Source organism: Peromyscus maniculatus, chromosome 1, assembly GCF_049852395.1.
Source record: "Peromyscus maniculatus bairdii isolate BWxNUB_F1_BW_parent chromosome 1, HU_Pman_BW_mat_3.1, whole genome shotgun sequence".
In the NCBI taxonomy this organism is placed as follows: domain Eukaryota; kingdom Metazoa; phylum Chordata; class Mammalia; order Rodentia; family Cricetidae; genus Peromyscus; species Peromyscus maniculatus.
In genome coordinates, this window is record NC_134852.1 from 194,263,657 (window position 1) to 194,291,299 (window position 27,643).

General features: G+C 46.9%; 2 protein-coding genes across 3 annotated transcripts in view; one reads left to right on the plus strand and one right to left on the minus strand.

Moving 5' to 3' along the window:
* Mms19 (MMS19 cytosolic iron-sulfur assembly component) overlaps positions 1-12,066 on the minus strand; it is a 39,797-nt gene extending 27,731 nt beyond the window's left edge. Inside the window, exons 1-2 of one of the 2 annotated variants that reach the window (XM_016008755.3) lie at positions 11,821-12,066; positions 597-645 (exon numbers count right to left, since the gene is read on the minus strand). In XM_016008755.3, the coding sequence (XP_015864241.1) occupies positions 597-645; positions 11,821-11,935 (164 nt within the window). In that variant the 5' untranslated portion in view covers positions 11,936-12,066. The remainder of the gene's footprint in view (positions 1-596; positions 646-11,820) is intronic. The other variant, XM_006990463.4, reaches the window with a different exon arrangement.
* Positions 12,067-12,178: 112 nt separating this feature from the next.
* Ubtd1 (ubiquitin domain containing 1) overlaps positions 12,179-27,643 on the plus strand; it is a 59,646-nt gene continuing 44,181 nt past the window's right edge. The window contains exon 1 of the mRNA XM_006990464.4: positions 12,179-12,827. Coding sequence (XP_006990526.1) covers positions 12,758-12,827 — 70 coding nt within the window. The 5' untranslated portion in view covers positions 12,179-12,757. The remainder of the gene's footprint in view (positions 12,828-27,643) is intronic.

The window sequence follows — 27,643 nt, forward strand, 5'->3', positions numbered from 1 at the left end:
TAACACTGCTTTTTTTTTTTTTTAAATTCTTTTATTTTATGTGCATTGGTGTTTTGCCATGGGTGTTGGTTCTCCTGGAACTGGAGTTAGAGACAGTTATGAGCTGCCATGTAGGTGCTGGGATTTGAACCCAGGTCCTCTGAAGAGCAGCCACTATACTCTTAACCACTGAGCCATCTCTCCAGCCCCCATAACACTGCTCTTTTAGCTGTTTCCAAGCCTCTTTCACTAGTGGGGATATGGCACAGTCTATGTCCTGAGCACTCTCCAGACAAGGAGACAGGGCCTACAATATGTCTGAGCCATCTGGGGCAACCAGGCTCCTAAGGGGATTAGCTGGATCTACGGAAACACAAGAGAAATTCTAATTCCAATTAGACAACAGTGGAAGGCCTTAGCCACCCACTTCACCCAAACCTGCAGGCTGAGTCAGAACCTGATGTGGCTTACAGGCTGTACCCTTTTTAGGGAAAACAATTCCAAGACCAGCTTATACTGAGGTGCTGATGTGGACAGGGAGCTTTTAACTACAGGGGGAAATCAGGTTCCAGGGACCAGGCAAGACTGGAGAAATATTGTAGAATAGAAGTTCTTACCCAAGGGCTTCTACCACTTGTAACACTGTATAGCCACCGGATTTCACATCTAGAAGAAACAAAAGAAAATGAAAAAAATTAAAACAGGACTCAAAGGTTGAGTATTTCCTGTTTACACCAGGCTCTGTACTAGGAGACCATACACTGCTTGACATGATACCACCCTAGATAAGAAAAAAAACTGCCACATTTCAGATATGCAGTGTTGAATATTTTTTTTCTTTTTTCTTGGTTTTCGAGACAGGGTTTCTCTGTGTAGCTTTGCGCCTTTCCTGGATCTCGCTCCGTAGACCAGGCTGGCCTCCAACTCACAAAGATCCGCCTGCCTCTGCCTCCCTGAGTGCTGGGATTAAAGGTGTGCGTCACCACCGCCTGGCCAGTGTCAAGTATTTAAACAATGAAAAATAAGCATTATCTTCTGTAACTGAAATGTCTGTACATGTAGAAAATCCAAGAGAAATTAAAAAACAAGATGGCTATGTACAAATTAGTATTATCAAATAAAAAGACCTTCATGTATACATACAGCATAGCCTATAAAACAGCATAAAGGATGAATGGGGACAAATGGCATAAAGGCAAGAAAACAAAACCCCCACCCCCCAAAAAAACAACCCAGGACTGAAGGTGTAGCTCAGTTGATAGTGATGGCCCAGCATGCACTGAGCCCTGAGCTCAATCCCTAACACTGAATAAACTAGGGGGTAGCACATCCACATGGGGTGTAGAGGAAAGAAGATCAGAAAGAGCAAGAGAGAAAATACCTAGCTACAAATTTAGCAAAACTGTACATTTAAAAGATCTGACTCATAGAACCTTCAAAGCCCCTGGGGCTCGGGCCTCCTAACTATCAGGACGGCACCTACAAAACAGACAAGTGACAAGGGCCAGTAAGGAAAGAGAGAAGAGTGAATCTCAATACAAACATCCTTGGTGAGACTGTAAACTGGTACAGTTGCTATGGAAAACAGTATGGAGGTTCCTCATGAAGTATAAAACAACAACAATAGAAACCAAAAAGAAAAACCCCAGCAACAACAACAAAGAATATCCTACAACCCAGCTACAACACTCCTGGCTTTATACTGAAGGAAATGAATTAGTATCTGAAAAGCCATGCTCCTGTAGCTTACTCGTAACAGTCCCAATGTGAGAACAAGACTGGAGCAGCTATGCGCACATGAGACAAAATCTCAACACAGACCAGTGTTATACAATCCATGTTTATAGTATGGGCACAGAACACGTTTTAAACTTACTATTATATTACTATTATCATTATTATTTGAGGACAAAAGTTTTACTATGTAGCCCAGGCTGGTGGCTTTCACAAAGATTCACTTGCCTCTGCTTCCTGAGCGCTAGGATTAAAGGCATGTACCACCACACCTGGCTTTGGGTTAATTTTGTTTTGTTTTTCTGAGGTTTTTGGGATAATTTTAGATTAATAGAAAACTGCAAAGACAACACAGTTTCACCCAGTTTTCCCAACTTTATCACCTTACACAGTACATTTATCAAAATACTTACATGTGTTAAAACTAAGAGGGCAACACTGGCACCTGCTACCTAAGTTCTAGACATTACAGGTCTCCCCAGTCTCCCCACTAACGCCATGGTTCTGTTACAAGAGCCAATGAAATATACCACTTTATAATTAGGGTCAAGAACCCCCAGTCTCCGCTGTAAGTTTCTCAATTTTCCTTGCTTTTCGCAACCTCAATACATGAGTTACTTGACAGAACGTCCTTCAATTTGAGTTTGATGCCCTCACGTTTAGACTGCGGCTACTAGTTTTCCAGAAGAATATCAAAGATAAGTACTCCTGTCCTCATACTCTATCAGGGATACAAATTACCCCACAGGGCCTCTCACATTCTCCCTGGAGCCACTTAACGTCAGTCACTTGGACCAGGTGGATCCAGAAGTCTCTGCACTATGCTGGACTACTTTTCCCTTTCAGGTTCTCTGTCCTTAAAAGGAGAGACATGTTCAGTTCTGTTCAGGGAGAGGGAGATTAAGTTCTACCTTCTAGAGGCATGATAGCTACCTAAATTATTTTAACTTCTTCTAGAAAGAGAATCTGGTTATTACTGGATCAATAGTGACCAGTATATATTTTTATACCATGAGTTACGCTACAATAAATATATTCAATTTAGTAATATCCAATAAGCAAGTCTATTTTATTGCTCCTGTTGCTCCATCTTTGGTCACTGGGATTTCTCCTTATTTGTGTATGTGTGCATGTGTACAGGTGTACTTGTATCGTAGCATGCAAGCGGAGGTCAGAGGATAACCTTGGGAGACAGTTCTCTCCTTCTACTGTGTGGGTTTTCTGGGGATGGAATTCAGGTCTGTGGGCTTGGCAAGTACCTTAACCTGTTGAGCCATCTTGCTGACCACCACTGAATTCTTCCCCCACTCCCACTACCAGGGTTCTTCTGTGTAGCTTTGGCTGTCCTGGAACTCATTTTGTAGACCAGGCTTGCCTCGAACACACAGAGATCTGCCTGCCTCTGCTTCCCTAGTGCTGGGATTTAAATTTAAACCACTATACCCAACACCCATTAAGATTTTTCTCTGTTTGAGGCTAGCCTGGTCTACACAGGAAGCTCCAGGATGGTCAGAGCTACATAGTGAAACCCTATCTCAAATAAATAGATAGGTAGATACCATGATCTGGGTGTGGATGTGCTATTAGAATGACGCTACTTCTAGACTCAGTTGAAAGACCTGAGAAATAGGCCTACATACCTATATGTATAGCCATTAATGTTAGGCAAACATCTATCACTATTTCTATATCTATATATTTCAAACTAAACATAAAAGCATATTGAAATCTTGGGCTGGAGAGATGGTTCATTGGTTAAGAGCACTGGCTGCTCTTCTAGAGGACCCAGGTTTTTGTTTGTTTGTTTGTTTGTAGACAGGGTTTCTCCATACTGTTTTGGTGCCTGTCCTGGATCTCACTCTGTAGACCAGGCTGGCCTAGAATTCAGAGATCCACCTGGCTCTGCCTCTGGAGTGCTGGGATTAAAGGTGCCACCACACCCAGCTATACCTTTTTTCTTTGAGACAGGGCCTTTCACTGACATGGAACTTTGTGTTTTAGGCTGGCTACCAGCTCCAGGGATCTACCTCTGATTACACCATCACTGAGATTACAAGTGTGTGCTACCGTGCCCAGCCTTTTATGTGGGTTCTGGGGATCTGGTCTCAGGTCTTGATGTTTGCAAGCCAAGTGCATTGACAACTGAGCCATCTCTCCAGTCCCATAAATTATCTTCAGAATTGTCATTCTCCTTGAGAAAAAAAAGTTTATGAGCACAATACAGCACTTTTTTATAGTTTTATCTTTACCTATACAGTTTCTAGATAAACTTGTTCTCTGAAATCACTTAGGTCAGATCTTCCCCCACCAATTCAGCTGAGGCTATGTTACACAGTACTAGCAGAGATCATCTGTCAGTCTGCAGGCCACTGTGGGACGAAGAGGATCTTCTCCCTGTGCATCCTCTCCCACCCACAGTGTTCTATCTGGTAAATATATAGCTTAGCAATATCAACTGCACGAGTAACAAATGTAACAGGAACTGCTTCTACATTGTCAAGGGGGAAGCAAAGAGTGACAGGTTATTTTGGAAGGAGTGGGTTAAGATAGATGAAGGAGCTTTACCTAATGAAGGTATAGCAACCGGGAAGTATTTCCAATGTCTGTTCAGGGTTCCAGACCCAGATACCTCTAAATGTAGAAACTTAAGCTCTGTCAACATGAAGAAAGATGGAAAAGGCTTCAGAACCCTGTCTTAAACCTTCAGTCCCCTATGTCTGCTGGTCTCATAGCAACTATTGTGAGCTGGGTTGGGCAGAAGCTCAGTCTGGTACTAGAATAAGAAATCCAACCAGACAGGAAAGGGGAGCTCTAGTCAGGATACACGGCTCGTGACTGGCACCAATTTAGCCATCAAGCACTCTTAGCTCTACTTGTGCCAGGATGTGGAAGGCCAGCTGCTGCCCAAGTGCCTGAGAAAAAGCCCAAGGAAAAAAACCGAGCACACTGTACAGTGGGGGCGGGGGCAACAAGTCAGGCTCACAGGACAAACCGCCAAGTGCCGCCCCAGAGCTTCCCTCAGATTTTGTAACTGAAGACTACTTCAGCATTCAGAATGCATCACTATGAAGCTGCTGATGACTTCAGCAGAGCATCCATGTGCATGTGATCCTCACGTCCCAGGTGAGGATCACAGTGGGTGAACGCTGTGGAACTAGTGGAGGCCTGAGTTTTTAACGTTTTCACAGGGTCCAGATTTTGAATGAAAGCATTTCAAAAATAGAGATACAATAAAGCTATCACAGCATATTAAATATAAGTAAGGGAAATACCTACTAAGCTGGCAAATGCTGTGTCAACATTCTGAGAATGCTTTCCCACTGTGTCTTAGGATCTTATTCTAGTTCTGAGAGTCTACCTCAGACATGTCTTTTTTCAATTTTGAAGCCTCCCTTCCATACCTTCTAAATAATGACTACTTCTTTGCTCTCTACTTTTCGGTGTGATAAAAACTGTTGGGAGCCGAGGATGCCCTGAGTGAATGCATATTACTGAACAAAGACCAGTGCCTCAGACCCATGGGAACTGGCAAAGCCTTCCTCCCGTCTATGTGCGAATGTTGACACAGTGTACAAAAAGCATGACTGTAGCTTGTTTACAGCCTGAGACTGTGCCCCTACAGAGACCTCCCACAGAGACTGGCTTTCCCCGCTTTCACCAGCTATAAATAATAATAAAGGGGTATTTGGTGCCCCAGAGCATGTCTGTGTGTCTGTCCTGTCTTCATTCTCTCATTGCCCCAGTCAGGTTTTCAGGACCAAGCCATGCTGGGTGCAGTGGAAAATGCTCCTAAAATTCTTAAAAATGTTCATTACATTTCTTTTGTGTTGGGGCACATGTGGTGGGGTGCACATGTGGAGTTCAGAGGACAACTTGTAGGGCTTCTTCATACTCGCTTTCCACCACATGGGTTCCTGAGATTGAACTCAAGAGAGTCTGGCTTGGCTGCAAGAAACTTCTTTACCCACTGAGGCATTGAACTTTTAGACTGCAGCAAAAGCTGCCGAACTGTTCACTTAAATCAGTTAAAGTGAACTTTTATTTTCCTTAGTAAAAAAAAGTTTTGCTGGGCATTGGTGGCGCACGCCTTTAATCCCAGCACTTGGGAGGCAGAGCCAGGCGATCTCTGTGAGTTCGAGGCCAGCCTGGACTACCAAGTGAGTTCCAGGAAAGGCGCAAAGCTACACAGAGAAACCCTGTCTCGAAAAACCAAAAAAAAAAAAAAAAAAAGTTTTGGGGCTCACTTTGCAACACATATGCTAAAATTGGAACAATACAAAAATTCTATGCAAGAGCAACATACAAATTCATGAAGTATTATATATATATTTTCCGAGACAGGGTTTCTCTGTGTAGCTTTGCGCCTTTCCTGGAGCTCACTTGGTAGCCCAAGCTGGCCTTGAACTCACAGAGATCCGCCTGGCTCTGCCTCCCAAGTGCTGGGATTAAAGGCGTGTGCCATCAACGCCCGGCCGTATTCTATATTTTAAAGTTTGAAAAAAGTAAAAGTCTTCTATTCTACTGTACTTTAGCCAAAATGGTCTTCCTGAAATACACAATTATTTCTTTGTTCACCATTCTCATTGTCTCCTTATTGTCTTGAAGTCCTTTACAACTCAGCTCCTGGGGTTGGGGATTTAGCTCAGTGGTAGAGCGCCTGCCTAGCAAGTGCAAATCCCTGGGTTCGATCCTCAGCTCCCCAGTCCTCTATTTACTCCCTTCACCAGGATTCCTCTCATTCAGTCCCATGAAATGTCTGGAATGCTGCTTTCCAGCCTTGTCTAGGAACTTACACTCTTCCTTTGAGATATATCTTATATATTATATATATTATCTTCCTTTGAGATATAGCTTGTGTCAACACTTACAAAGCCTTCCTTAGACACCCCAAACAGAATCATTCTCTTCCTCTTTGGTATTCCTTACAGACATCTCAAAAAGTTGGTTTTTTTCCTTTGATATTGTTATCTGTTATAAAGCAGGCACTGTGTTTGGGCTTAAGACAGAAATACAGACAGGGTCTTACTGTGTAGCCCTGGCTGGCTCCTGAACTCACAGAAATCTGCCTGCCTCTGCCTCCTGAGCTCTGAGCTTAAAGGAGTGTGCTTCCACACCCAGCTAGACAGAGAGTTCTTAAGAAAACCCAGTCTACTGGGGCAGAAAGACCTTTTAAACAAAGTTTCCACAATTCAATGTCACCACAGTAATATAAACAAAGTTAACAGAAGGAGTACATGTTCTGGGTTTGTTTTTAAAAGCAGGGTCTCTATCCTATAGCTAAGGTTGAGCTGACCTACAACTATCTGTCCCAGGCTGGCCTCTATAAATTATGGCAATCTTCCTGGTAAAGTCTCCTGAAAGATGGGTGTAGCACGAATCTTAGATGGTCTTATTAATAAAACAAACCCAAAGCCAGGTATTGGGGTGAACACTGAAAGATCAGAGAAACAGAACAAGCCACAGCCACCTCACCTTGCCAAATTCCTCAACTGATCCTGTTTCCTCAGACTAGAACCTTCTGAGTCCTCATCCAAATGGTCTCAGCTGAACTGCTGCTAAAAGCCTAAAAGCTTAATAGTCTCTAGTTCCTGTTCCTTACGCCTTATATACCTTTCTGCTTACTGCCATCACTTCCTGGGATTGAAGGCGTGTGTCACCATGCCTGGCTGTTCCCAGTGTGGCTTTGAACTCAGAGATCCAAATGGATCTCTGCCTCTGGAATGTTAGGATTAAAGGTGTGTGTTCCACCATTTTCTGGCCTTTGTATCTAGTGGCTGTTCTGTCTCTGACCCCAGATAAGTTTATTTTATGGTGCACAATATATTGGGAACATAATATCACCACAGATGGGATTGCAAATGTAAGCCACTGGGGCTGGAGAGTGGCTCAGAGGTTAAGAGCACTGGCTGCTCTTCCAGAGGTCCTGAGTTCAATTCCCAGCAACCACATGGTGGTTCACAGCCACCAATAATTTGATCTGGTGCCCTCTTCTGGCATGCTGGTAGAACATAATAAATGTTCTACATATATACATAATAAATGAATCTTTAAAAAAAAAAAATGTGAGCCACTTTGTGGGCCTGGGCTACAAAGTTTAAGTCACTGTAAGTTCCCCAAATGAAAATAGTCAAGAAAAAATATAAATTATGCCTCTGTACTCCTGGGGTAAGAGAACTAAAAATAAATAGCTATAATAGTTCTTTTCCCCAAGAGTAGTTTTCCTGGGACAAAGAGAAAATGTAAGTCCCTTTCCCTTTATAGGAGGCCTATATTTCTCCAATGTGTCTAGGATTTGCTGTCTAGCAATGGACTTGCTAACACTTCCTAACTTCCAATGCTTTCCTCAGCCAGGCGAGTTCATGGGGAACACAGAGAAGGAATGAAAGTGGTATTTGTGTGGTCACTGACCTAGAAGGCACAAGCAGATCTCTGTCTGATGGAGACACAGCCTCTTAAGAAACTGGAGTGGCAGCCCAAGGCAATGAGGGTGGAAGTGCAGGAGCAGAATGGAGGGATACCTTTCAGGAATAGGTTTCAATCAGGCTCTCAAGAAAGCCATTTCTGAGGATGAGGATGCAAGTTCAGTTGGGCAAGTGCCTGTCGGACAAAGGTAGCTCTGAGGTCAATTTCTAGCACTGCGTGGTACATGCCTGTAATCCCAGCACTCAGCCCTGAGGTGCAAGCTCATCCTTAGCTACACAAGCAGTTTGAAGACAGCCTACTTACATGAGGCCCTCTCTCAAAATCAAAACAAAACAATAAAAACCTTTCTGATGATGCCACAGTAATTTCTTTACAGTTACTCTTTATTCCTTTAACAGTAATTTTACTTCAGGAATAGTGGTTTCTTCTGGCAATCAAAAAATGTAGCAAAATACAATATAATTAAGACTGAAGTGAAGGAAACCCCTAATGGGGGGGGGGGGGGAGTTTATCCACTATCTAAAAAGGCAGCATGTCCAAAAATCGCTCCATCTAAAATCAGCTCCATCCTTGCCTGCTTTGGGGTACAGTTACTTCTTCTATTTCCTGGTCCCTAGGCTCAAATCTCTGGGTTCATCTAGGGTAGTCTTTTTATTGCCTTTGAGTCTTATAGCTCAAATTCCAAAGATTCTTCCAGCATCTTTAATTCTAGTCACAAAAACTTTTCTTTTTATATCTTGTGTGTGTGTGCCACAGTATACACAAAAATCTGTTCTCTCTTTTCTCCATTTGTGTCCAGAGGGCTGACCTCAGGATATCAAGTATCCTTTACTCACTCAGCCACCTCTCTGGCCCCTAAGTAGTTCTATGGTGTGTCTACTTATGTTCCAGAAGACTCTGTGGGTAGATGTGGTTATCTATACAGATATACCTGTGAAACAATTTTGCTAGTGAGTGCATGAGTGGGTGAGAAGTCTATTAGAGTCTGAAGTGACATGTTGTCTGGCCAGGGTAATAAGGAAATACTGGGGGAACAGCACTTGAACCAGGCCTTGAGTAGGAGGTCTAATTTGGATTAGATATAGCTAGTAGAAGGAACTGGAAGGAAAACACTCAGGAAATAGAGAATGAAGGCTGGTTCCTGAAACTAAGTGTCCAAGAGGTCAATGGTGAGAATAAAGGCTAGGATCAAGTACTGGATGTCTTTGAATGCCTGTCTGAAAGGCCTTAATTCCTGTGCTGCCAAGTCATTTCCTTTCTAGTACTTGCAGGTTCTTGGGAGCTGACAACTGTTTCCACCAGAAACCACCAGGTGCAAAACAAAGTTGGCGGTTCCTTTGTGATCACAGGTCATTCCTTCTGCATTTGTAACTAGTAAAAGAGCTGCTGCTTCAAAAGCTGATGCGTTCAGTATGAACACGGATTGACTTAGGCTGGAGAAAGCGCATCATACTCTGGGAATAGTCCAAACTTGTCAACATCCCATAACCTAACAACTATGATTGAAGTTTGGGAATACCAACTAAATTTCCTGTCATAAATTCCATAATTTCCTTCCTACATTTCCTTTCATTTACAGGCTCTTGCTAAAAGAGCTAAACATAGTCCTATTACCTACAACAGGTCATTCAGATCCAAGGTTAAATAGAATCCAGCTCTATCAACCATTCAGTCTTGCTGGTTACTATGCCTCTGCACTAACTTTTAAGTTAAGAGGAATATATTACAACAGGCTTCATTCACACAGGTTCAACGGAGTTCATTTTAAACCATGTGATAGTTCAGGCTCTTTTTTTTTTTTTTAAAGACATAAACAATATATTCTACAAAAATGTAGGAAGTCTTTAAATCATCTTTTCAAGATGTTATGAATCCACAAAAACCACAAATTTATTGTCATAGAGTGCACAAATGTGGAAAAACAGTTACAATTAACATTAACATAGTAACATCCTCTATCTTGGAATGGGGTGGGATTAAATATATACCTCTGTGAAAAACAATGTTCCCAATATAGTTCACTGGATATAAATTTTATCCCCAAATAAGCCATTAACAAACATTAGTCAATGATAAACATGCCAAAGTACTTAGAGATAAATGTATTGATCTCTGCAGTTTAAATGGGTATGTGATAATTCAAAGTACAGAAAAAATGTTAATGATAGGCTCTAAGTAGTAGATGTGTGATCCTTATAAAATTCTTTAAGCTGGGCAGTGGTGTTGTATGACTTCAATCCCAGCACTCAGGATGGCAGAGGTATGTGGATCTCTGAGTTCAAGGCCAGTCAGCCTGGTCTACGGAGTGAGTTCTAGAACAGCCAGGGCTATAGAGAGACACCTTGTCTCAAACAAACAAACAAACAAATAATAAATAATACCCCATAACAGACTATACTTGATAAAGTTGTAAAATGTTATAAGCTTAAGCAGTAGCAGGCTTTTTTTTGGGGGGGGAGGAGATAGGAGCTCACATTGCAGCCAAGGCTGGCCTAGAACTCACTATCAAACTTGCCATCCTCCTGCCAAATTCTGGAACTAAAGGCAGGAACCACCAAGCACAGTCAATAGCAGACATTTTTGTCCCTTAATTCATACGAACCACCATATACTTACTTCTCACCACACAGCTGTCTCTTTCGCTACATTATAATCTTTTTGTGTCCATAGATACAATTTGATTTGTACTTTTGTTCCCAATCCTTTCCATGTTGGGTGAAAAGTACGTGCTCAGTAATAACAGAATGGCAGAACAAAAGGGGAATATTGCTAAGGACCAGCACATATTTCTAGCAGTTGTTCATTTCTCATATTTTCTAAGTTAATCTGCTCAATTTGCACAAGAAACTTCTCCCAAACACACAAAACGTCCAAAAATAATTTAAGAAAACAGGCATCTATATGGATTTTTTACTCTATTTCTAAAACCTGACCCTGAAGGCATCCTAACGTTCAACATTCAGAAAGAATTCCGAGGCTTCCTGTCCTGGAATTTTATTTGTTCAAATCCTGGATAAAGTCAGAACTAAGGATTCCTGAAACTGGAACTCTGGGAAGAAAACAAACGAGCTATTTTTAAAAGTCGTAAAGCTAACTTATCAAAAACCCCACTAAGACACCTAAGTGAAGCCTTAATTGTAACACTAGACATCTACCCGCCCACCGACCCGGACCCAGACTGGCTCCTCTCCTCCTCCTCCTTCTAATTACAACTACTCAAGAGAGCTGTGGCGCATGCTACTTCCAGGGTGGCAGGAGACCCAGGCGTAACCCTTCGAACCTGCACCTCCTCGCTTTAACACTCCACAAACAACGCGGTCCCACGGTGCAAGCACCTGGTTTGGACCTGAACACACGAGTCCAAGTCCCAGCTCCACTTCCGGGGGGTTGTGCCCTACACGTCTCTTGCACTCGCTGGGTCTGGGGAGGGGAGCGGGTCGTCGTCGGAGAAATGTAATGAATCTCTATGGACTACAGCAAGATGCAGAATGTAAAGGAAGCTTTAAGGAAGATGTAAGCGACTCTCCAACTTGTGAGGGCTGCAGCGCTCGCGGTGCGGGCCGAGCAACCAGAGGACCAATCACAATCACCTCTCCCTTGACTCCCTTCCCGCCGCGCGCTGGTGCTGAGGCCGCTTCCTACGGTCGGGCCCCCGCAGAAGCCTCGCGACGCTGCTTTCCATACCTGCAGCCACCTGGTCAGCGGGGCCCTCCTGCTGGCCCATGACGAAGTCTTGCACGAGGCCACACAGGGCGTCCATAGGCGCCGCCGCCTCCTCTAGAGCGGTGGCGGCAGCCATGACGCGAGCCAGACACTGTGGGAGGGGAAGTAGGCGTGGCCACGAGCTGAGCCTCTCCGCGCACGCGCCTCCACAGCCAATAGTTGGGCGCGGGGCTCGGGGGCGGGGCGCTCCCAGGTCACGTGCCTGCCGGCTCTGGGCCTGGCGGTTCCTCCAGGGACCCAACGGCCCCTCCCCTGAGGGCGGGGCCTGGGCCGGGGCGCGGCACGAGGAGGGGAAGCGACTGCTGGGCACGCAGCCGGGGCGGTTGAGGGCGCATAATTCCCGGCCGCTCTCCCCGGGAGACAGACGGCAGGGCGGGCACCTGGCTGGGTGGGGCCGAGGGGCGGTACGCACCCGGGGGGAAGCCAATGAGAAAACCAGGCCCGGCCCGAGGGGCGGTGCTGTCGGTCACATGCGCACCTGGGACCGCCGGCGGCGGTGGCACGGGCACCCCGAGCGGGAGGAAGGGAACGGGGCCGGGCCGGGGCGGGGTTAGGCAGGTGACTGACAGGCTCCGGGGGGCCGGCCCCAGCTGGGAGCCGCGAGCGATCCAGGAGTAGCTGCGGCGGTGTCCGCCCCCTCCCTCCGCCCCTCCAGCCGGCTGGTCTCTGGCCGGCCACTGTCGCGGGCCCCCCTGGCCTGGCCACCTCCCTCTCCCCTGGCCCGCAAAGTTTGTGGCGAAGCCGGCGTCGGGCAGAGCGCGCCCCGAGGGAGATCCAGGAGCTCCCGATGTCGTGCTGCGGGAGCCGTTGACCCCGGGACGCCGCGGTTTGGGGCAGCAGCGTGGAGCAGCCGGCCGCCTGCCGTCTCCGGTGCATGGGGACCGGTTGAGAAGCCAGCATGGGCAACTGCGTGGGGAGACAGCGCCGGGAGAGGCCGGCTGCTCCGGGACACCCCCGCAAGCGAGCAGGTAACACCAGGAAAGGCAGCGGGGTCCCGGCGCGCCGCCAGTTGGCCCCTGCCTTGCCCGAACCCTGGGGTTCCTGAGCGACCTCCCTCGGTGCTCGGCGCCTGGGTTCCCCTTGGTTTTTCGGAGCCAGACGGGGCCCTCCCCGGCGAGGGTTGGCTGGGAAGCGAGTTGGGGTAACTGCGAGCGCTGACCCGGCTGCGAGGCCAACTCGCTCCCACCGGGAAGCTGGGGGTGGGGGCGGGGGCAGGAAATGTTTCCAGACCGCGGCGAGGCCGGCGGAGGGGGCCGGGCGAGTGCGCCGCTGGTCTGGCAGCCCCGGCCGGGGTCGGCCAGCGGCCGGCCGGGGCGCGGCGTGGGCAGCCTGCGTCCCCAGAAGTAGGAGCGAGCGAGGCGAACACAGTCGCTCCTTCCAGAGAGTCACTGTGTCATTATCGGGCTGCAGATCGTGTCTGCGAGAATCCGACTTTCAAAAGCAGTGCTGGCCCATAGCATAGAAATCTTTTTTCCTCCCCACCCCTCCGCAGGGCTTTTTAGAGCCTCCTGACCGTCTGGGAGTCTAGGAAAGGTGGGGTGCGGGGTGAGTGTCGTCAAGCCTTCTCAGCCCTTGGAATGGGATCCCTCTCAGCCATGAGAATGAGATCTGCTCTCTGGCCGTCTGCGAAGCGCCAAGAGCGCTGTCTTCACTTTCTTGGTGCACCCCTTCTGTCTTGGCGCTCCGTCTGAGGGTCATTTCTCTGGGTCTTGTATTCACTTCTCTGAGGGTGTTGCAAAGAACTTATGCAAATGATAATCTGTGGAGCACAAAGGGACCTTCAACCCTGGTCTGAATTTCCAGATCTACCTCCCTTCTGTGTAACAACTCAAATCCAGAGAAGTTAATCAGCTTCTCCTAAGTCACACAGCTAGTTAGTAGTTCAACCACCGGGGCTGGAATCCAGTGTCGTCTTCCTCCTTGTTACCACATACCCCTTTATGTAAGAGGAGCCACAGGCGCAGTTGTTAATGAAGTGGAAACTCTAGTTGGAGTTTCCTGTCTGCTTTGACACTGAAGGTGTGTTGTTTTGCTTGTGGAAACTGGGAAGGAGGATGGAGAGAACCACGGGGGAAGCAGGGAAGGCAGTCTGTGCAGGCAGAAAGGCTTTTATAGGAGGATGGGGTAAAACTTACTAAAATCCTCTTGAAAGCAACCCTGGCCATTCTTCTGACCAAGGACTTCTGTTCATTCATTCAGTCAATCAACAAATCCTTCTTATTTATAATCAATCTGTCCTTGATTTTGCAGCATGTTTTCACGGTTGACAACCCTTTCCTATCTCAGACTCCCACCACTTCTTTTGTCCACTTATCCATATTCTGGCTTCCTTCCTTTATAATTTTTTTTTTGTAGCCGTAGCCTCCGATTTTCCTTTTTGATTATTCTTCCCCACCCTCACCTGCTAGATTGAGGATACCTGTGGCTTAGTTTGACATTCTGAGTTTTCTCATTACACTCCCTCCCAGAGATAAATTATTTAGTTGCACAACCCTTTGTTCATCAGAAATACTCCTGTCTCCTAGTTACTAGCTTGATTCCCGGACCCCCGTGTCTAGGCGGACATAGGTACTGTGGATATCCTGGTTCAACCCCTCTAAATGAAGTTCTGCCCTTCCTTGCTCACGTGACTTGTCCTGTCTTCTGTCAGCCAGCCACAGAGCCTGCTTGTTCTCCCATGGCGGGTCTTGCAGACATTCCCCTCCCCTCCTGGTTGTTTCCATGCCTCCTCGAGCCCATCTCTTCCTCTAAGCTGCACTGAGTTCTCCTGGGAGCGCTCCATCAGTCATTCATCTGGTACCTGCACACAGTGTTCATCTAGAAGCCGCTGGTGTGTCTAGACTAGAACATGTTCAAGAAATGTTCTGGCCAGACAGTGGTGGTGCACGCCTTTAATCCCAACACTCAGGAGGCAGAAGCGGGTGAATGAGTTCGAGGACAGCCTGGTCTACAGAGTGAGTTCCAGGACAGCTGGATCTACACAGAGAAACCCTGTCTCTAAAAAAACAAACAATAAACAACAACAAAAATCTCTGTACCATCTACCTCTACAAGACCTTTAAATTTCAAGACTGTACAAGTCTGGCCTGTCCTCTTATAACTGGATTGCTTCCTCTTCACTGACATAAGACCAGCAGTGTTTGCATATACCATTTCTCCTTTATGAGAGCCTTTCTTCAGAGTACACCTCAGCTCCTGTATTCATCTATCCATCCTCTTTTCTTTCAAGACAGAGCCATGCTATATAGACAATCAGACTGGCCTAGAACTCCCTGTGTAGCTAGTGTAGCCATGTAGCCTAGGTTCACCTTGAACTCTCAGTGTCCAGAGTGCTGGGATTATAGGAATGTACCACTACATCCTATCTTCTTTAAAAAAAAAAATTTAATTAGCATACAAAATAACGGGTTTGATTTCTGACATTTTCATGCATCTGTGTCACATACTCTGCTCATATCCATGTCCCTTGAAGCACCCTGCCTTGCAGCGCCACGGTCCCCCGCAGAAGGATTGCTTCTGAGAACTCCTGCAGACACATTACCTGTGCTACCTATTTAACAATTATCTGTTGTATGTTATTAGTCGTGTCTTTGAAGTTGACAGTCTTCTATCAGCAGCCACACTGTAGGCCTGGAGACCTGGATTCTGTCTTTTCCTTGTGCTCTGGTCTGCCTTTGTCACTCATCAGTCATACGACCGTGCGTGCACACAGTCAGCACTTAGCACAGCGGCTCCCACAGAGGAAGCACTTGGTTTTGTTACTGTAGAAAGCTAACCTGACTTCAGCCTGCTGCTTTAATCTTTTATGCAAACATTTTGCTGAAGTATATCTACTTTTTTTTTTAACCTGCCAGTGAATGGTTCTTTTAATTCTGTGGACCCTACTATGAATAGTTTTATTCATACAGTCCAAAGCCAGGGGCTACTCTGGAGGATGGCAGATTTGGTACGAGGGAAGGAATCCCTCTTAACTTCGCAGCATGTACTTGGCATCTTGTAATATCTGCAGCTTACTTTTGACAGGGACAGAGTTTCATGTTGTAAGACTAATGTCTAGAACTGCCAGGTGGGGATGGCTCAGAGGTAAAATCCTGGCCTAGAATATGAAGAGCCCTCCACTGAATCTCCATCACTGGGTACGGGTGTGCCTGACCCTTCCCCATAACTGAACAGTAAGTGAACAGTAACTTTTTGCTTTCCTTTGTTCTGAATGGAAAGAAACCCTGAACAGAGACATGGAAGGGGGGTTGGGGGAAAGATGGGGGGGGGTTGGGACGGGACACCAATAAGAGGCTCAGCAGGTAAAGGCACTTGGCACCAAGCCTGGCCCCTTGAGTTTAATCCTTGAGACCCACATGATAGGAGATGACCTCCCAATAGTTGTTCTCTGATTTCTGTACTCATGTCTGGACAGTGCACACACGCACACAAATAGATGCCGTTGTTTTTTGTTTTGTTTTGTTTTTTTTGTTTGTTTGTTTGTTTGTTTTTGAGAGAGAGAGGTTGGGCATTGTGGCACACACCTCGAAGTCCAGCACTCTGCATGCAGAGGCAGGAGAATCTGTGAGTTTGAGGCTGGCCTGGTTTACAGTTTTAGTTTCGGGCCAACCCAGGGTTACATGGTGAGACCGTGTCTCAAAAACCAAAACAAAAAAATGGAAAGAGCCTGAAGTCTAGTCCTAGGCCTCTGATCTAGACAGATCAACATGCCTCTCTGAGCCACATTTCTAATGTGTCAGCAGGGGACAGAGTTATTCAAGGTCATTATTGCTGCTTTATCTTCTTCCGAAAGGTGATTGTTCCAAACTGGAGTTACTGGAGTGAAAGGTGACTCACAGTGCCACCCTTTGTCCTTAATTCTGTCTTCTCAGTCATTTGACAAGTGACACGGACTCAGTGCCCCTGGGTGAGGAATCTCGGTCAGAGGACGTTTTGCTGGAGTCTCTTCTCTCCTTTACCATAGTTCCTGGCAGTCAGTAGTGATAGGAAGACCCTACCCACTGAGCCATCTTGCTGGCCTGATTGTCATTTTTTTAAAATAGAAATAAATACTGTTTTTAAGATTTATTTTGATTTTATTTATGTGTGTTCTGTTTGTGTCTGTGGATACCCACAGAGGCCAGAAGATGGTTGGATCTCCTGGAGCTAGAGATACTAGCAGTTGGAGCCATCCAGTGTGGGTGCTGGCACTGAGCTCAGGTTCTGGGGATATAGATGGGATAGCCACCCCTCAGCCCCCAGATAAGTAGTGTTTACTAGCCACATTTGTCTCATTTCCCATTGGGAACTTATTTGAATGCTAATGGCTGGGGAAAGGAATACCATGCACTTATAGTACTCTTCATTTAGTGACATTTTAAATTTTCTTTGGGTAATAACTACAGATTTCAAAGAAACTAATGTATTTTTAAATGCTTTTTGAGACATAGTCATTAATTTTTCTTATTATGTAGCCAACTTTTAAAGGTACTTTTTAGCCATCCGTGGTAGCACACACCTTTAACCCTAACATTCAGGAGGCAGAGACAGACAGATCTCTGTGAGTTCGAGGCCAACTGGTCTAAAGAGCAAATTCCAGGACAGCTAGAGTTACGCAGAGAAACCCTGTCTCAAAACAGCCAAAAAACAAAACAAAACAGTATTTTTTTTTTTAATTGTCGTTCTGAATACAACCTGAGTAGGCTCAGGTTCCCTTTCTGTAGGTGTTGGCTCTCCTGGCTACTTCCAAGACTACTCGAGGATTTATTCCTGTGGAGGGTACTTCCCACACAGTAGCTCAGGTCCATCAGTATCCTGCCCAGGAACTGGGTGCAGCCACTGGGTCCCAGCCTCGGCAGAGAGAAATCGAGGCGGCAGAGCAGGCCAGTCTGTTGTGGGGCCCCACCCTGTGAGAATGTGGCAGGGCTGAAACCCACATGTCTGCCCCTGTGATGTGCCTGGTGCCTCCACTTGCATTCTGTACTCTAAAGCTCACGGGGGAGAGCCCTGAACCCTGTTTCAGCCTGGCTGGGCTCGGCTCTGTGGTTGCAGGGAGTTTGCTTCTTGTGGGGGCCGTGGCTAGTCTTAAAGGAATAATTGAACAGCTTCTCCATTTGCTCAGTACATATTTACTGAGTGCCAGGCACCTTGCTGGCTGTGGACAGGCCTGATCCTTGGCCACACAGAGCTTACAGTCTTGGGGGGTACAGATAATAATCACACAAGAAAATGACACGTGATTACCCATGTGAATCCTGTATGATCATGCCTATAGTTATGTATTATATATGCTAGTGACTCCCATGTTTATAACATCAGTCCATCCTTTCCAACTCCAGCCTTGAAGATTTTTCTATTTGTTCTACATCTCTACATTCAAAAGGTTTCTCACATTTACACATCCAAACCAGACTGACTCCCTGCTTGTCTGTTACTGCCCCCCAAGTTGTTCTTGTCTCAGGCATTGGTGATGTCATTCCTCAGTTGTCCACACCCCCAAAACTCTCAGGTTTCCCTGTCTCAGGCTCTATATCCATTTAATCAATAGGTCCTGCTGGCTCTGGCCTTGTGTGCTGACCCCGACTCTCCTGCTGTAGCACCACCTTCCCCCAGCCAAGCAAGCCCTCCTCACCCTCTCAGCTGACCTTCCCGCTTCCTCCTTGGCCTCCTGGCGACTGTATCACAGCAGCCAGTGATGCTGTGACCCCTAGGTCAGATTTTGTTACTCCCCTGCTCAGCCCTTCTGTGACTCCCCAGCTTGTTCATCGTCCTTGTGGTGGCCTACAAGACACCCATGCACTTTTCCTTAGGCATCTGCTCTCTTCATTTCCCTTCCCAGACCCTTGGAATCTGCAATAGTCCCGTCCTCTCCTTAGCCCTCCCAGATGATCCTTTTTGAACACCAGTCCTCTTCCCTTTGCTCTTGGCATTATCTGTTTCCCTTCCCTGTTCTGTTTTCCTCCATAATCCATACCATCACCTAAGACTGACTGGGCCCCCTTACTCTGTATAGTGCCAAGAGCAATGCCTAACTTAACGCTTAATCAGTAGTTCTTGGATGAAATTAGTATGTAACAGTTAGTGGGATCTGTAGATGATCCAAATGAGCCTGCCTGTGTTAGAGCAGGTATCCTGAGGAAGGGACTTGGTCTACAACCTCAGAGTGGCCTAGGACCAGCATGCCCCTTACCAGGGAATGGATAAGCCTTTTAGTACCTGAGGTGTGATTCCCAGTGGGAGCCTCATACTGGCAGGTAGGAGCAGAGCCTACCTGGAGGGTCCTAACCAGCCAGGAGCACTCCTGTTTGATGTGTAGGCTGGTGTTCGAAGTCCTTAACTCAGGGCAGGGAAGAGGCTGCCCAATAGAATGTGAGGCAGGAAGTTAAGTAATGTGGATTGCAGACCTCTTCACCATTGATTTGTTAGAGCATTTTTAGAATCATAGAATTTCAGAGCTGAAAAGAAACCTAGAGATTTCTTTAACCTCCTTTTTCTTGTCCAGCTGTTAAAAAGGAGAACAAAGGTGTGTCTGCTTCCTGCCTGGTTCACAGAAATATGGTACAGCTTGTATCAAAACTGCCTGGGCTCTGTCAGGTATGGATTGTGTTGAGGTCAAGAAGCATGAAGTAGTCAAGGTCAGATGTATTCAAAAAGGAGGGAGCATTTAGTCTCTTGCTACACTCATGATTGGTTTTGTGGGGTAGGTCATTTGTCTCATGCTTGGCTGACCCTCTCTGTATAGATGTGTATCTTAAGCTGTACACATACGTGGATGTCTGTATGCGACAATGCTTCTAGTTCACTGCCACAAGAAGAACTTATGAGGACGAAGTGAGCGAAATAATTTTAAATTCTGTTTGTGGCTTCATGGTCCCAGTCCAGGCTTTCATCTGGCATTGGTGGGAAATGAGACTTTGGTTCTCTTCTCCAGTCTAGTTGTTTGTATGGCTTTGGGTAAGCCTCTTGATCTCTTTAAGCCTCAGTTTCCCCGTTAATGTAATAGAGAGACTGTCTCTCTGTTGACCTCTGACAGAGCATATAAGACTGGCATGACACCCTGGTTGAAAAAGAGGCTTTGTGAACTTCAAAGGTTTCTACTCAAAGTTAGAGGATTTTTACGAAGACAGACATATCCAGCGACTTTTTTTCCCCTTTAGATCACTGAAGCTTACTCTTCTTAAGGTGCAAAACTATAATAGATCTAGTTAAAACCTATTTTTGGATGGGAATCACTGAAATGATTGAGCTTCTCCTTGAGCAAGGTAGATAGAGAACATATTGTAACTCTGGGTTGTTGAAGTACTCCTTGTGTGTGTAAAGCAGCCGCTTAGTGGGCGTGGGGATCACAACAGGCCTCAGAAGCTTTCGATTAGAAAGAAGAGAGTTCTGGGTGGGAGAAGAGTGATGGGCAGAAGGAAAGTCAAGTCATCCTACCTGGTTAGTTCCTGAGCCTCTGAGAATGTGAGCTCTAGGCTGTAGGGCTGAGGACTCCGCCTCCCCCCCCCCCCCCCACGGCTCCACTGCTGAGCTGTTTCCACCTGTGACCCTTGCTCAGTCTTCTTCCTGGAAATTTGTGGTCCCTTTCCCCCTTTCCAATAAAAACAAAACCAAAAACAAGCAATCTAGTTAAGATGGGTCACTCAGGAAGTGGAGACACATGAATCAGGAGTTCAGGGTCAGTTTAGGCTACATAGCAAGTCTGAGGCCAGCCTGGGTTAACAAAACAAGCAAACAAAACCCCTATGGCTAACCACACACAAATATGAAATGTCCTTTAGTTTTTTGTTTGGTTTTTCGAGACAGGGTTTCTCTGTGTAGCTTTGTGACTTTCCTGGAACTCGCTTTGGAGACCAGACTGGCCTTGAACTCACAGAGACCTGCCTGCCTCTGCCTCCCGAGTGCTGGGATTAAAGGCATGTGCCACCACCGCCCAGCCTGTCCTTTAGTTTTTAATGGTACTAAGGACGACATCCAGGACCTTACACAGGCAGGCAAGTGCTCGACCCTCAGCTACCCTGCCTTGGTTTTTAGAGGTGGTCTCACTCAGTAGCTCAGACTGGGCTGGCTGTGAACTCATATCTGTTCAGTGCCTTGCCCCGGCCTTCTGAGTGTTAAGATTACAGGAGTGTGGCACCATGCCTGACTAGCATATTTTCAGTATTCATATTGTATCATGTGTCAGAGTGTCTTTTCACAAAGAGGACTAATACCTCATTGGCCTGCTGTTTTGCTTATGTGTCTTTAAAATACCCAAGCTAATGGTTTATCATGTAGTGGACATTTCTGGTGGGCTCAGGTGCCCCTCCAGTGCCCCAGGGACACAGACAGCAGAGCTTCTTAGGTCCAGAGAAAGGGCAGTAGATTCAAACTTGAAGCCTGAGGGGTATTCCAGAGGGTACAATGCATGGGCTTGCGTGTAGGCCAACCTCTCTTCTGGTCAGTCAGAATCTGGCTTGCTTCTGGGTTTCTAACTCCATGGCCGGCAGTTGGGGTAGATACATTTCTGTGTTCTGATAATCCAGCTGGCTTCTAAAGGGTCATCTTACTCAGGCCTAAGAGCCACTTGTCTGTTCCTTTTGCAGACAACAGGGGTGGGTAGACCTGTGGTTCCCATGAGGAAGGTAGGCTGTGTCCCATGGCTTTGGCTACTTGGCAAACTGCTTGGCCACCCAAGGCCATACATGCCCTTCCCCCCTTCAAGGACAGCATCTCCCGTACTTTCAACGTGTTCAGGAGGGAGACTTGAGCTCTGTGTGCATCACACTTGCACCATCCTCAAGCCTGTTTTTTAATGGCTCTCAGGACAGCCCATCAGGAAAGGGGCTGGATCCTCTGCAGTCCTGTGTCTGTGTGGGGCTGACAGCAGCGGAATACCTTGTGTTCCCGTTTCTTCTGAGAGCCTTGTTCTAGGAGCCTAGAGTGAAGTGTGTGTGTTTTCCAGAGCCTAAGCCTGGGCCCTGCCTGAGAGTCAGCAAGGAGTGTGCACCTGACAGGTGAGCCCAGAGGCTGTAAGTTTGTTGTTTTTGAGGATGCAGAGATTTAGCTAGCAGGAGGTCCTCCGGGGCACACCATGCTCCTGGAGCATCAGGTGCAGGATCCAGGTGAATCCTCACAACCAAAGGCTGCCATCATCGTCCTTTAAAGAAACAGTCCCTGAGAGAGAGCCTTGCTGTGTAAGGCCACACAGCTCTTTGCAGCACCGCAGTGAAGCCCGATGAGCTGCGATGTCAGAGCTCAGGCTCCCGGACACCATTGTCTCGTTGAGTAGGAGAAAAAGAACCACTTTCGTTGTTTCTGGTTTTAATGTTATTTTTAAATTCTTGAGACAGAGCTTTACCATCTAGCTCAAAGTGGCCTCAGACTCATTAGGTAGCCCAGGGTGGGCTGGAAGTTGTAGTCGTCTAGCCTCTAGTTTATGTTACCAGTCATGGGGGTCTCTCACTAGGGAAGCAGAGGCAAGAGGATGGCTCATGAAGCCATCCTAGTCTACATGAGTTCCAGACCAGTCAGGGATACATGTTGAGATCCTATCTCAATAAAACAAAACAGAAACAAAAGTAGTTTGTTTCTTTGCTGCTGTTTGTTGTTGGTGATTTTTTTGAGACAGGATTTCTCTGTGTAGCCCTGGCTGTCCTAGAACTCCCTCTTGAGACCAGGCTGGCCTCGAAGTCAGAGAACTGCCTGCCTCCGCCTCCTGAGTACTAGGATCAAAGGTGTGCACCACTACACTTATCACTTATCTCCAGGTGTCTTGCTAAAACCCCCGCACAGGCCTTATCTCATTTTGTCTTTTTTTTTTTTTTTTTTTTTTTTTTTTTTTTTTTTTTTTTTTTTGGTTTTTCGAGACAGAGTTTCTCTGTGTAGCTTTGCGCCTTTCCTGGAACTCACTTGGTAGCCCAGGCTGGCCTTGAACTCACAGAGATCCGCCTGGCTCTGCCTCCCGAGTGCTGGGATTAAAGGCGTGTGCCGCCGCCGCCGCCGCCGCCGCCGCCGCCGCCGCCGCCGCCGCCGCCGCCGCCGCCACCACCACCACCACCGGCCCGGCAATCATTTTGTCTTCTATTTTACCTGTGGGAACAGTTTTCTCTGTTGATACCATGGCCAGGAAGGCAAAGTAGTTGATGGTGGTCATAGTACTGAGAAGAGGTAGCAACAGAATCCAGCCTGAGGCCTTGAACTCTTTTTGTTTGTTTTTGTTTTTTGAGACAGCATTTTCTATGTACCCCAACTGTCCTGATACTCGATCATTAGACCAGGCTGGCCACGAACTCAGAGATTCTCTTGCTTTTATCTCCCAAGTGCTGGGATTAAAGGTATGTACCATCACCGCCTGGCAAGGCCCTGAACTCTTAATTTCATGCCCACAGAGCCTGTGTGTTGCTGCAGCCTAACCAGCCCATGGGAAGTGGCCAGGCTGACAGCTGTGAGGTCTATACAACTCCATGATGGAGAGCTCCCCCCTGCCCTTGCTCATTCTACCTTGTCTAGTTTCCTGGCCCCAGACCATACCTTCACAGGCAGAAAAACCCAGCCATCATCCTCTTGGCACATAGTAGGTACTTGATAGATGTGCCAGCACTGTTGTTTGAGGGCTTAATGCTGGAGGCGATGGAATCCCAGCCAAGATCCTGATCCTAAAGAGAAAAACACCAATAGAATGCAAATGCTCTTACTTCCTCCGCCTTCTCCCAGAGTGAACCCCCACTTTCCAACTCCCAGGTGCCAGGGACTTGAAGAAAGGAGTTGCCCACGCTTTGCAGCCTTTGAATTATTCTCCTACTCCCAAGGGAAAAGAAGCAAGAGAGAGTCACATTAGCAAAGTGCTTGCAGAATCAGGCGTCACTCTTTGTGATTAGTAAGATGAATGATCCCTTGCTTTGCTCAGCATTTTGTAGTTTTCAGAGTGCTTTCTCAACCACTGTGTACTGTTTGATCCCCCACAGCCTTCCTGATAGGTAGGCTGGGCAGGAGTCACTTTTCTCCTTGCGGGCACTGAGACTTGACTGGGGTCCTAAACTGTCCCAGATTTTTTTTTTTTAATGTGTATGGCTGTTTTGCCTGCATGTGTGTCTGTATGCTGGTGTTCAGGGAGGCCAGAAGAAGGTCATGTGGGTGCTGGGAATTGAACCTGGGACCTCTGGAAGAGCAGCCAGTGCTCTTAACCGCTGAGCCATCTCTTGAGCCCCTCCACTGCTTTCTTATGTGTGAAAACCTCAGGGCAGAGCTTCAGTTTCTGCATCAGTAAAGTGGGGACCAGAGTAGCTATTTAGAGTGCTCAGGGGTTAAGTGTGATAATGAGTGGGAGGGATCAGCTAAGTGCCCACGTCCATTTTAGGGAATGGTGCTGGGTTCTTACTGAAGATAACCAAGGTAATGCCCTGGGTTCCTTTGAGTCTTGTCTTTCTTCCCCAGTGTTGAGAGGAAGCAGAGGGTAGCTCACCCTCTGACCTGGGAAGTCTGCTGGCGGCCACCCTGTGGTCCTGCCTGCAGTCGAGTGTACAGTAGGACTGGCCATGAGTTTCCCTTGATTCACAAACACTGGAGTTCTTTAGAGGAAGATTGTGAGATAGCTTTCTTTTGGTGACAGGAAACTGTGGTAATTATGGTAAATATCTTATTCATTTGGTGTCTATTTGTATTATCCCAGATCATCTAGCTCATTAGCTATGTAATCTTCGTCAAGTTAATTTGAATTTTTTTAGCTCTCAGTTTGTTCATCTGTAAAATGGAGAAGCAGTACCTACTTCAAAGGGTTGTAACGAGGATTAAATGAGCTACTCTGGGTAAAGAATTGTGCCCAGGGCACAGTTAAACATACAGTAATGTTAGTTGTTATTTACTGTTTCTTCTGTGCTTGGCAGCTGTCTTCCATCTACCCCTCCCCCAGTTAAGATAAGCAACTGATGTTCAAATGCCAGGCCAGATTCCTCAGTTATTCCTTGGGTTAGCTACCATTCTTTTTAATTCCATTTATTCAGGAAGACAAATTGTAAGCAAGTTGCCAGACAGTGATGTTATTATGGAGATAGCCTTGAATTCAGCTTCATTTTTTGAAATGTGAATCATTCACAAAAACTTGAGAACTTCAACTCTCATTAGTAGCAAATCATTGGCAGTGCTCCCAGCTGGCCTCTCTCGCTGATGATTTCAGCGGCAGCCAGTGGCTGTTGTAGGCTCTCTCCAAACAGGCTTAGACATTTCTTGCTCAGTAGGTCAAAGCTGGGGAGTGCACTCAGTTTGCTGGGGCCTACCTCCAGTTTGGCTGAACTCTAGTCTCTGAGACTCTTTGGGGGGTTCCTTCCTGGAGCTTTGTATACTTGTCTGATGCAGGTCAGCTTCGCCCCTCTGACCTTTCAGGTGTTTAGGATGTCTTTGTCACCAGAACCACTTTGCACACCTGAGAAGCAGCACCAGTACTTAGGCTCCAGTCCTGTTGGTTTACATGTAATAAAAGCATTTACACCTGTCTTATAGAGCCCCCCTCCCCCCAAAAACCAGGCAAGTGTTTCTTCACTGTAGGGGAGAGGCTTGGTGATACTAACTACTGTGTGAGAAATGGAAGGGGGTTCACATAGAGAGAAATGGAAGACCTTGGACTCCAGATCATTCTTTCTGACGCTCTCAGCCTTGGGTTCCCTCTCTGCCCTACCTGCCTCCCTTCCATTGCAGCAGAGGGCTCACTGGTCTCTAAACAGGTATAGCTGGTTTCCTGGCATCATTGCCACTTGTGACTAACACTACCCTACTTCTGCCAGTGCTTGTGCTGTGCCTCCTGAAGGTTCCAGAAAGTACGTTTATAACAGCGTTCCTAAGTCTGTCCTCCCACAGCCACTGCAGGAGCATCTGGGGCAGGCCACACTCACCCTCTGATATGGGATATCACACACAAGGTTCGTGTTTTGTTTTTCCGAGTAAAAGCACCCTGTTCTCGCCTGGTAGACTCACACACTGTTTTATTGCCCAAGCCCTGCCCCCAAGCTGCAGGAATCTTGTCATTGAAGTCAGTACAATTGATTAATCTGTTACCATACTTATGGTAAGTCCCTTCCCAAGTGTTAACAGTCAGTCTTCAGTTTTCTCATCGATCTTGCAGTATTGGCCCCATCGATTCCACTTCAGTGGAGTCCTAACAGGTGAGGAAACCAAGACTTTGGAGGACCACGGCTGGGTGCATGTTAGGCAAGCACTCCAATAGTGAGTGACATCCTTGGCTGCTGTGTGGGAGCTGTACCTAACCACCCTGGCTAAACTGCCTCTCTGTGAACTACCTTGCCAGAAGTGAGAGGTACATAACATAAAGGGTTAGCTCCAGTTCCTCCCGGAGCTCACAGTGTCATAGGCTGAATAATACTGAGTTTCTGTGACTGGTTTCTCAAAATCAGTTTTCTCCTGCCCACACCTACCCCTCCAGGCACATCCATAGTTCACAGTGCCAAGACGCCAAAGGAACCTAGGAGGCAGTGCCCGAGGGAGCCCACAGTGCTCTGCACAGCCAGTTTATGCCCCAGGCCAACTTCTGTTTACTCTGTGTTCTCTGAACTCTCCTGCCTGCTCCACAGAACCCAGAGCTCATCTGAGTCTGGCTCTCTGTGATATTCCTGGAATAACCTGGTCCAGGTCCAGTTGCTGAGGAGATTGGAGATATGATTTGGCTTGAAACTTACTGCTCCTGTGAATTTTTACGTGGTCCAACAGAATCCTTTAAACATTTCCTCTTATTCACCCTGTTACTTGGGGTCTCTCCAAAGACAGGATGGACTAGCCTTTGGAGTCAGTAGGCAAAAGGACAGCCTCATTCTCTGGAGAATGCCTGTAACCTGAAGCTGACCCTTCCTGTTGAAGGTGCTGAGTGAAAGAGGCAGGCCTAGGTGGCCAGACCTTGACCATCAGACACTTCTTCTCAAGGCCTGCTGCAGCACCTTTCCTTTGGCATGAGGGCCACGGCCCAGAGACTGCTTCCCGGAAGCAGCTGCAGCCTTAGGCCCGTTCTTCATGTTTCTCTCCACCATACTGTGCCAGATCGGGTGTAGGTAGATGGGGGAGGGGGAGGACAGGCAAGGGCTCAGTTATAGAGGTGAAGTGTCAGTGAAGTGGACGGGCTTATCCAGATCACCCATCAAGGGAAAGGGACTGGTATTGGGGGGGATGCAGGGAGAATAACTTGGGGGGTCTGAGGATCAAGCCACTAGTCAGTGCAGATGTGGTATGAACTGGATGTCCTGGTACCTGAAAGGAAGTATGGCCCTGCTTCCTGTGTTCTTTGTGTAGTCTGTCCTGCTTCACAAACAGGAGTCCATGGCATACTTGTCCATCACATCATCTGTGATGGCTTACGGACTGCCTCAAGAAGGAAACAAAGGCACAGGCCGGGTACCATTTCACCATAGCAACTGTGTGGACAAGCGTTGAGTGACACAGTATAGACAAGTTGAGCCAAAGGCAATGTGTAGACAGTTAGGTGGGGTGAGGTAAGGAGGTCCCTTAGACGCCAGGTATACGGGACGGAGCTGAGTTGCTCCTTGTGAGGCAGGACTGGGCAGGGTTAGAAGAGAGCAGAGAGCAGGCGTAAAAGGGCAGTTTATAGGAAGGTGGGGATGACTTGAAAAGAGGCTGCACGTGGTAGAGAAATAAGCAATACCGTTTTCTTTATTGTCAAAGCAAGGTGCTTTCACACAAAAATGTGAATTAAGTGCTAGAAGCCCAAAGAAGAAATCTTTGTATTCCCATCACCCGGAGAGTCTGCATTCTCCTCTGATGTTTATCTAGTCCCTTTCTCTGCTCTTCTACACTAAGATCTTGCATAGTA